The sequence below is a fragment of the Quercus lobata genome, chromosome 7, assembly GCF_001633185.2.
Source record: "Quercus lobata isolate SW786 chromosome 7, ValleyOak3.0 Primary Assembly, whole genome shotgun sequence".
Lineage (NCBI taxonomy): Eukaryota > Viridiplantae > Streptophyta > Magnoliopsida > Fagales > Fagaceae > Quercus > Quercus lobata.
The window spans coordinates 46,149,670-46,160,130 of NC_044910.1; the positions used below are offsets into that span (position 1 = coordinate 46,149,670).

Consider the following 10,461-nt stretch of genomic DNA (forward strand, 5'->3'; position numbering starts at 1 on the left):
TTGAGTTTCGATTATTGTTTATACCAAAAAATCAATTAATGTTTTAGTCTGATAATAAAGATCAATTATCAAAACCGTCAGTAAAACAAAAAGAAAAAAAAGGAAAAAGAAAAAGGGTTGTTGGTTGGGTCAAAACCACCACAACTTTACACTTTGAAGGACAACCAAAGTAACCAAACTCGAGACCAGGGCGTGGAGTGGACAACTCTGTTCTTGTTACAACATAAAACTTCAGTTCCGAGGGTAAATTGGTCTTTTAAATATCAGCCATCACAGTTCGTTCACTCCAAGGTCTTTTTACTTGTTATTAGTTCCATTGTGTTCAATTCAAAGTCCAGACTCCTCCAGAAGACATCAATATTTCACACGGGAACTTAAAAAAGCTTCAAAATTCCCAAAACACCCTTCGCATTACTCAAAATTTACCTGTAACCTTAAGCCCGTTTCTGTAATTATAGCCAAAAAAAAAAAAAAAAAACAGGACTAGTCTCAAGCAATTCAATCCCAGGAAAGGAATACCTATTTATTGCTTAGCCATGGAGGTTTCTCTGACTCTGTTGTCTTTGTTTTGTTATCCAAACAAACCTCCCCAAAGTCCAAGCTACGAAGCCTCCAAGAAATTTTAACCGAGGAGGTTTGAAATACCAAACAAAAACATTTTAATTAAAATTCAACAAAGATTTTGTAGAAACCTCACCAAGATTATATAGCAAGAGAAAGAAACATAAGAAAGAAAATCTTTTTTGTGCATTTGAGCTTTCAGATTGGTCTGTCTTCGGCTATATCCAAAAGGGTTTTCTTGGATTCCTCCAATTCTCAATCTGTAAGTTCTTTTAACCGCCTTAATGTCGTTATTTTGCTTTGAAGACTTGTTTTCTCATTCTTTATTTTTTTTCCTTGAAGTTTTTGTTTTGGTTTAATTTTCTTTGAATGTTGGTTTTTATGCATTTGGTCGATGATAGTGCATAGAAATCAATCAAAGATTTGATTTTTTGTTGAGTTTTTTTTTTTTTTTAGTTTCTGTGCAAGTATATTTCGTGGGGTTGAAATGGCTTTTGGGTCAGTTCAAGTTATTATTTTCTTTCCCCTTAATTTCTCAGTGACCAAATGGGCATTGATATCAACTTAGTGATGTATTTTTATTTGTTAAAAGTGATCAATTTGTAGTACTTATTTTATCTTGCATGTTATGCAGTGCCATTGAAGTGGGAGAATCATAATCAAGAAGAAAAGAAAAATAATCCAAGAAATTCTGAAATATATTGCATTCTTGGTTGGAGAGGAAATAATTTATGTTCAATTTGTTTGAGTTTTTTCTTTTATTGAAAGGAAAGGAAGATTTAATTTTGTAATCTAAATTCGGGTTTACTAAAATCTTGAGGGTTTGAAAGTTGGTTGACGAGATGAATGTGGTGGGTAGAGTTGGGAGCCTAATTTCCCAAGGTGTTTACTCTGTTGCCACCCCTTTTCATCCCTTTGGTGGGGCCGTTGATGTGATTGTTGTTCAGCAGCAGGATGGCACATTCAGAAGCACGCCTTGGTATGTCCGGTTTGGTAAGTTTCAGGGAGTTCTGAAAGGTGCTGAGAAGATTGTCCGCATCAGTGTCAATGGTGTCGAAGCCAATTTCCACATGTATCTTGATAATTCAGGGGAGGCATATTTGGTAAAGGAGGTTGATGCTGGTAAAGGAGTTGAGACAAATGGAGTTGTAAAGGACTCTGATACTTTGGAAGTTACAGGAGGGGATAGTAGTGTAGGTGATATTAGAAAAGATAGCAGTAATGATAACATTAGTAACATTCATAGACTTGAACATTGTGTCTCTGATCCAGGGGTGGTCCGATTACAAGATGAATCTGTTTCCATGCTTGAGAGGGTAGAATCTGATGCCGAGCGAAGGTTTTATGACTTCCAGGATGAGCAATCCTCTTTGGATGGAACAGTTGAGTTTCCAGAGTATGGACCAAATCAATTTGAGGGTTTAGATAGTGATAATTTTGTGGAACCACAGAATTTGAATTCAGAAGTGATCTTGGTGAGTGTGGATGGTCAAGTACTAACAGCCCCCATCTCAGCATCAGAACAGGATACAGAGAATGTGCAATTAAGCACCACGCCCCAGTTTCATCTAGGCCCAGGTAAAGGGACAGAATTTTGCGATGAGGAGTATAGTTCAGGTGAAAATGCTTGGGCTACTGATTATATTAGTGAGCAGATTACATCTACAGCTAATGTTGTATCTGGTGATGTTTGCGGCATTAGTATTGATGACAATGCTTCTGGGCACCAACTGGAAGTTTGTGAAGGAGAGGAGGAGCATGTCTGTCAATCTCAAGAAGCTCTGAACACTGCAGATCAGGGAGCAGAGGTTCACATCCAGAGTGATTCAGAAGTGGTGTCTGCCAGTATCAAGAGGAAGGATATTTTTATGAGCTGTTTGGAGCTACCAGAATTGACCAAACAAGTTGGAAATGCCAATATAAAAGGTGTTGTTTCCTCATTGGACGCTCAAATTTCACAAGAGATATCTCAACTGAGTTCTCCCGTTGTTGGTGAAGATGAAGATGGGGCTGTAGTTGAATCTAGAAAGGATGATGGGCTATCTGCCTCCTGTAGTTCCAGTTCTCCTGTTAAGGAGACATCTCCATTTATGCAAGTTGGAGTCGAATCAATTGATGAAAATTCATACAGTGCAGAACACGAGTGTTTCGACAGCAAATCCGTTCATTCTGTTAATAATGGTTCAGAATCTGAGGATGAAAAGTTTACCGCATCTGCAGCAGTTGAAGAGATAGATAATAGTCCAAAAAGTCCTGCACCTGGAGATGAATGCAGTAAAAGTGACCTATTGGGATGTCAAACAGTATCTTCCAGTGAAGGAATTCACACTCACTCTAACATAAGTAAGGACCTCTAAGTGGCATGTATTATAATTATGGGCTCTCCTGTTGTTGACCTTATAGAGTGTTTATCTTATTCTATCTGTCTTATCATTTGCAGGGTTTGAGATCTCACTCTGTAGGAAGGAACTTCGTCCAGGTATGGGCTTAAGCGCTGCTGCTGAATCCTTTGATGCACATCGCATATCTGCAGAGGAGTTTAAAAACTCTGCACCATCAATCATTAAAAATGAGAATCTAATCATCAGAGTTAGAGAGAGGTACTTGCCATGGGAAACAGCTGCTCCCCTGGTTCTTGGAATGGCTGCATTTGGTTTAGATTTACCTTTTGAGCCCAAAGATGCGATTCCTGTGGAACAAGATGGCACACCACAGCCCAAGGATGATGATTCTGGACATGCTTCTTCATCAGGACGCAGATGGAGGCTCTGGCCTATTGCATTTAGAAGAGTCAAAACAATTGAGCATGCTAGTAGCGATTCATCGACTGAGGAGATCTTTGTTGATTCTGAATCTAGTATTTCACATTTTGGATCAACTATGACGTCACATGACGGCAATGATTCCCCTCGCAATCCATATATAAGGACCAATGTTCCCACTAATGAGCAGATAGCATCTTTGAATCTGAAAGACGGTCAAAATAAGATTACTTTCAGTTTCTCTACCAGGGTTCTCGGAAATCAACAGGTTTGTTAATCATCTAGTACTTAAATCTTCCAATATGCAAGTGATAGCCAATAGAATCGGATTTTAGCATATTTTAAAAGCTAAGCCACATTTAATTTTACCAGGTTGATGCTCATATTTACTTGTGGAAGTGGAATGCAAGAATCGTAATTTCAGATGTTGATGGAACAATTACCAAGTAAGGCTATTAAATCTTATGCTTGTTACTGGAGCTTGCTAAAAATTAGTGCTGCTATATTATGATGTTCTTTGTCCTGTCTACATTTTCCTTTTCTTTTATGTTGGACATAATTTTATAAGATGACCTAACCAAATGCTGGACCATAGCTACTGTATGCATGATTCTTTTAAACTTTTCAGCATGTATACATATCATTAGCGGGAGCTTCTCCTGAATGGTCTTCCAATTTTATGGTTTTATTGATGTTATTCTCATTATTTTTGTTTTTGGAATGTTAACTAACTTTAAAAAAAGAAAAGAAAAAGAAAACATTGAGGTTTGACAGAAAGGTTTAGTTGTCATGTACATGTTATTCCATGTGCTGACACAGGCGATCAACAATTCAATATAAAATTAATTTTTTTTGAATTTTTACTTTTATCCATAATGGCATATTTTGTGATGCAATTAAGTGCACTTATGGACTCCTTCTACAACCAAAATCACTTTTAAGCAGGACATTTTATGGTTCTTGCTGATAGGATAACAAGCGTTTATTATCAGATTTGTGTTTCTGTTCCATAATTGTCTTTTCACATGGGGGGCGATTTTATTTGTCTTGATGGTTGTGTAAACTATTTCATGGAAATGGTCCTTTTCATTTTTGTTTATTGCCAGGTTGCTTAGGCCTCATTGTGATTGAAGTTGGAACATTACACATATCTGGTGATAGGGGAGATAAACATTAGAAGTATGGTATTAAGTAAATGATAGTGGAAGAGTGGAACTAATGACTTGCTAAAAATGAAAAAAAAAAAAAAAAAAAAAAAAAAAAACTTTTTCTAATGGAAAGAAGAAACTCTTCGTCCATAATGAGCTCTAGTTTTAATGCAACTATGAGCATTGTTGTTGCCAAAATTGATTAACTTACGTCTTCCAATTAACTATTTTGTATGAAATGTGCATTACCTTGATCTTTTTATTTATTTATTTTTTTCCTTTCCAGGTCTGATGTTTTAGGTCAGTTCATGCCTTTAGTTGGAAGGGATTGGACGCAATCTGGGGTCGCTAGACTTTTCTCTGCAATTAAGGTATGCCCTTTTCGAAACTTAACCTTCTCAGATCATCATTTGAGTTGTGTTTATTCCTCAGTCCTTAAGGTTGTGTTTGAATGTGAGGATATATAATCAAGGGATTTGAAAAACAATTGCAAGTATAAGTTGCTTGATAATAATTTGACTAGACAAGATGATTTGAGCTTTGAAGAACCTAATTGTTTCAAATCCACATATTATTAAAGCTCAAATCCATCCATAAATTTCATCAATATAGTCATTTATATTAAAAATTGAAATCCAAATCCTTCTTTTTAAATACCTCAATCCAAGTGAACCATTAATATTACTGAAGTTTGAGGAGCCAATTTGATAAAAAGAAATTGTTTACTTTGGAAAACAAGGGGAGATTTTATGATCTGAGATATGAGTCCAAATGTACTTTGCAGGATAAGAGTTATTTGATTTAGTCATGGGCAAGGGTTTAACTATGGTGCCATTTAGTGGTTAGCCAAGGTTAAATAGTCAGTGTCACTTTTTGTTCAGTTACAACCCCAATCTAACCAGAGAACTATTATTCAACTTATAGTATCATTTTGCGTCTGTTCTGTGGTTTGAGCGCTGGTTTTGCCATTATATATCAGGGAAGCGCTTGTTTTTATAGTATTATGCTTCTTCTATAGTTTTCTTTTTATTATTTACCATTTGTTAATTTTTAATTATTTTTATATGTATGCTGAATCTCTTGCTCTCCTCTTGGTGGAATATCCATGAGAATTTGATGGCCATCCAGCACCAAGTCATATGATGTGAATGCAAAGGGCTGGCTTGCTTTGCATCTAGTTTTTATGGGACATTTATATAAATGTGCGTGTGTGTGTAAAATACCAATTGTCTTAAAAGCTTAAACTGTTAGAAAATAGTGAAGTTAAGCATTTAACCATTATACTAACACTCCTCATGTGTGAGCCTAGACTCCACCTCTTTTTAAGTGGAATCTAACTTATGAGAGTTTTTAACTTTTTAAATGTTAGTTGGTAGAGTGGAGACAATGTTCGAACTTAGAACCACTTGTTTTAATACCATGATAAACTACCACTTGTACGAAGAGCTTTAGGAAAGGATAAATGTAATCATTTAACCAATATTCTAACTAATTTGTTCTTTTCCCCTATTCTATTTTATTTAAAGTCATACTTTGTTATTTCCTTAATTTACAATTTACATGTTATTTTTTTTTACCACTTCTACTAATGTTATTTTTGGTCTTTCTTTATTTGAATCAATATAATCATATTGTTAAATTAACGATTCTCCTAAAAGCTTACGTTGTTAAAATGGGAGATAGAGTGTAAACAAGGATCTAACTTTGAATCAAGATCTCCTACTCTAATACTATGTTAATTATTGAGTCTCCCAAAAGTTTAAGCTATTTGGAAATGATGAATTTATTCATTTAACCATAACTTTAACACATTTTTTTCTTTATTAATTTTCTGTGGAAATGTTAATTACTGATTTCCTAGTTTTGTTAGATCATTGCAAAATTAATGTGAAACATGGCATTACCGTCTTAGCTCCTGCTTCATAGAAGTATGTAAAGTAATAAATAACTTTTGGAAGTATTTGCTTTCTTTGGAGTTTGGGGCATTACCATCTTAGCTCCTGTTTCATAGAAATATGTAAAGTAATAAATCACTTTTGGAAGTATTTGCTTTCTTTACAGTTTGGTTTGAATGATAAATGTTATCAAGCGGTGTGGTTGTTGATTTAATGCCTTCAACTATTCCCCCCCCTTCCCCCTGATAATGATATGGCATTCTTATATATGTTAATATCTAATATTAGATCCTGTTTTTATTTACAACAGGAGAATGGATATCAGCTACTGTTTCTGAGTGCACGGGCAATTGTTCAGGCATATCTAACTAGAAGTTTTTTACTCAATCTGAAGCAGGTACCAAAATAAAATGGTTTTTGGTTGACTGGCTCCCTAATTGGTTGAAAATGGAACCAATTTGTGAGATTTTATACCTTAATGAAAGCTTTAGTATTGAAAAATAAGAGTTGCTAGTGTCGTGGCAGTAGCTTTGGTGTTGCCTTCTAGTTTCTTTGAAGGGTTTGGGTCCTGATCTAGCACCTAAAATTGATTCCTGTATTATCTGTGTTGTGTATTTGGCTCCCTGGATCATATCATGGGGCATAATGATGCAGCTATGGTGCTGATAGAATTGTAATAGCTGAAGTGACAACTCTTTTGTACATGCAGGATGGAAAAACTTTACCAAATGGACCTATTGTTATTTCACCTGATGGATTATTTCCCTCATTGTACCGAGAAGGTGAGATTTTTTTTCTTCCCATCCTTGAGAAGTTATTTAATGTCAGTAACTCAAATGGGGTCTTCTTCATCCTTCCTTTGTAAGAGCAAGGTGGAGGGTGAGATCATGGGTTCAAGACCACTACTAGGTTTGTGTGTAACTTACCAATTAAAAAAAAGAAAGTAATTTGCATGAAATACTTTAAATTGCATCAAGTTCATGGTACAGTCGCCTATAGTGCCAACACTGTAAGGGTAGACTCACTGATTGCTCTCTAGCAAATATGATTTCTGTCAGAATGATTAGTGGTTCTAGTGATTTTTATACTGCTAACAATATGCATAAAATTTTTTTCCCCCATCCAGGCAGGAGGAAAAAGTGCATAGTAATATAGCAATTATAACACTCAAATATGCAAATCTAAATGTTTGGATTTCTCCATAGAGTAAATAAATTTGAGTTAAAGCTAGCTTCTAATGATATTGACAAAACATCAAACACGGTGACTGAAATAGTTTTACCATAGCCTTTAGTTCACCTTTGATGTATGATGAGGCTAGTTGCATGCTCTAATGAATGGGGGTATGCAAGCTTATAAATACTGCCTAGGTTTGTTGTTTGCATGTAAGTTCTTGTTCAAATGGCACTTCCTCATCCCATGAGAAGGGTGAGGCTGTGAGTTAAATTATTGGGTGTGTGTGTTTCACCAATATATATATATATATATATAGAGAGAGAGAGAGAGAGAGAGAGAGAGAGAGAGAGATTTTCCTGTTGATTACTTGGCATGCCTTATTGACCAGTTTGTTTTTTTGTCCATTTTTTGATGGCAGTAATAAGAAGAGCACCTCATGAATTCAAGATTGCATGTCTAGAGGTAAATAACAAAACTCAAACCTCATTACTGGATGCTTATTTAGAAACGTTACTAAGCATATATGGTATAATATCATATTTGCAGGATATTAGAAAACTCTTCCCTTCTGATTACAATCCATTTTACGCGGGATTTGGAAATAGAGACACAGATGAATTCAGTTACAAGAAAATGGGGATTCCTAAGGGAAAAATATTTATTATCAACCCTAAGGTATTTATCCCCAACTTATGTTTTTCACTATTCAGTTTTAGTAATATTTTGGTTCACTAGACAGTTTGTATAAACTGGCAGGGCGAGGTGGCCACTAGTCATCGCATTGATGTGAAGTCATACACGTCTCTACACACTCTTGTCAACGACATGTTCCCTCCAACTTCGTTGGTTGAGCATGAGCAGGTAAACCTTAGATTAAAACAGGGGACGGGTGTGGGTGCAAAAAAAAAAAAAAAAAACTGAAGAGACATGTCATTCTTATTTTTTTCATGAATATCTTCATGACAACTTTGATTATAAATAACTGCGCAGGAAGAATATAACACATGGAATTTTTGGAAGATGCCATTGCCGGACATTGCTTTGTAGGACCAATATATCAGTGGCTAGGGTAACCAACATAAGATGGGTGCACTAATCGTTCTTCTTGTTTGGCTGTTTGCTCTGGCTTTATGCTGGAATTAATGCTTCTGGGTTCATTGGTGGCTTATCTACACAAGCAGTCGGGTTTTACTGGAAGTTTTGAGTATTTGATGGGTAATTAGATCTCTTACTGAATAAAATTTCTAGTGATATTTAGCCGTCCCCCTTGTATCCATAATTTCAGCTTTGTTTCTTTGGAATTTGTATGATGTATTGACACTCATAATTCATTAAATGAACATGTATCCAAAGATTCATAGCAAGCTGTGTGTACTTCTCGCCTATCCAATATCTTTCATGATGAGCAGGTGGTTTTGTAGAAGCTTTCATGCTTGCATCTAGTGATTTCATGGGAGCCAATGATGCATCATGACGGTCCTAGCACAGTGATGATTTATTTACTAGGTATGCGGGAAATGTTGTGGACCTTTGTAAAAGTAAAGCGACGGTTCATGTCACAAGAGTTTTTTTTCCTTAATGAAAAATATCTTCTTCTATTCCATCATGACACTATGTACAAGCTTTTGCTATGAAAAATATTAAAATTCCTGTAATGTCAAGAACAAATTAGCTCAAAGATTAAAAAAGAAAAAAAGAAAAAGAGAAAAGAAGTGTGTATGTATCACTTCTAAACCGGAAATAAAGAAATCGTGCTCTCCTAATCAATGAGAGAAAACATAAATGGATGTCTTAGGCTATTTAAATTTAATAGATATAAAACTTATAGTCAGGTGAATCTATATAAGGATTCTGGAAAGAGAGTTTTAACTTAATGGGGTTTGATACATGAATATGTGAATAATAATGTAAACTTGTCCAAAAAAAAAATGTGAATAATAAGTTAGCTAAAATAGAAAAATTAAGAATTTTAACTTGAATTTGACTAAAACTTTATTGAACTTGATGAAATGCTCTAAAGCCCATAGTTCTCCAAAGTTCATTGTGTACTAATAATACCCTTGTGTTCATTAAAAAAAAAAAAAAAAAAAACCTTATGTGTGTCTTGACTCTTTGATAACAGTGTTGTGGAAAACCAAACAATGCAAACCCCATTGTAAGTTTTTCCCCTTATTAACAAATAGGGAAGGTTATGGGGTTGAGGTGAGGTCAAATCATTGGTGCTTATCCTCATTTTTAATAATGGAAACAAAATCTTTACCATGCCATAATACTCAATAATTAATATAAATATATATATATATATATATTGTGGGGAGTGGAAGAGTCTCTATCCAGGCCTTAAACACAAGAAGTAATTGGGCCACGAGGAATGAACTAGGCTTAGCATGTATACTTGAAGGAAGGCCTAGGGGGTAATGGGCTATGGAGAAAAGGAAACTGGACCATCCTAAGTACCCAGAAGGAGGAGAGCGACGTGGGAAAATAGTTCTTGTGGAAAAGGTAAGAAGCTAACCTTACTCAAAGTAAGGTGCACGGATGATCCGCGTATGATTTCCAAAAGATGTCTAGAACCACAGGAAACTTTCAGAAAATGCAAGAAGATTGAAGATATTTACCTCCGCATTAATGAGGGGGTTCTTATCTAACTTTTGTTGTATTGAATGCATATGAGACAGCCTGAACAGTACAAAAACCCCCAAAAGTCAAAGTTTCAGGATAAGAGAAGGGAGGAAACTGATAAAGTAAAGAAAAATATCCTTAAGAATTTGGCTGGCAACAAGACAGCTATAGAGATAAGAACAAGAAATGTATCTATAAAGAGGGGGAGAGAGGCAAATGTAAAAGGATCTTTTTGAGAGGGGAAAAGGGGAGCAGTTTGAGAAAGAAAGAAAGAGAGAGTGTGTAGCACTACGGGAA

General features: G+C 35.4%; 1 protein-coding gene across 1 annotated transcript; it reads left to right on the forward strand.

The window, feature by feature from the left end:
* Positions 1–323: 323 nt before the first annotated feature.
* Positions 324–8,906, forward strand: LOC115952947 (phosphatidate phosphatase PAH1). Its single transcript, XM_031070319.1, has 11 exons — positions 324–823; positions 1,196–2,904; positions 3,002–3,591; positions 3,696–3,769; positions 4,758–4,842; positions 6,677–6,763; positions 7,076–7,148; positions 7,961–8,004; positions 8,089–8,217; positions 8,299–8,403; positions 8,533–8,906. The coding sequence occupies exons 2-11, from the start codon at positions 1,404–1,406 to the stop codon at positions 8,587–8,589; spliced, it is 2,745 nt and encodes a 914-aa protein (XP_030926179.1). The 5' UTR covers positions 324–823; positions 1,196–1,403; the 3' UTR covers positions 8,590–8,906.
* Positions 8,907–10,461: the final 1,555 nt, after the last annotated feature.

Excerpts from the sequence above, each read along its gene's own strand:
- LOC115952947 (XM_031070319.1), top strand. The coding sequence starts at position 1,404 with ATGAATGTGGTGGGTAGAGTTGGGAGCCTAATTTCCCAAGGTGTTTAC. Across the intron at positions 3,592-3,695 it reads GGGTTCTCGGAAATCAACAG|GTTGATGCTCATATTTACTT; the intron begins GTTTGTTAATCA and ends TAATTTTACCAG. Across the intron at positions 3,770-4,757 it reads GTTGATGGAACAATTACCAA|GTCTGATGTTTTAGGTCAGT; the intron begins GTAAGGCTATTA and ends TTTCCTTTCCAG.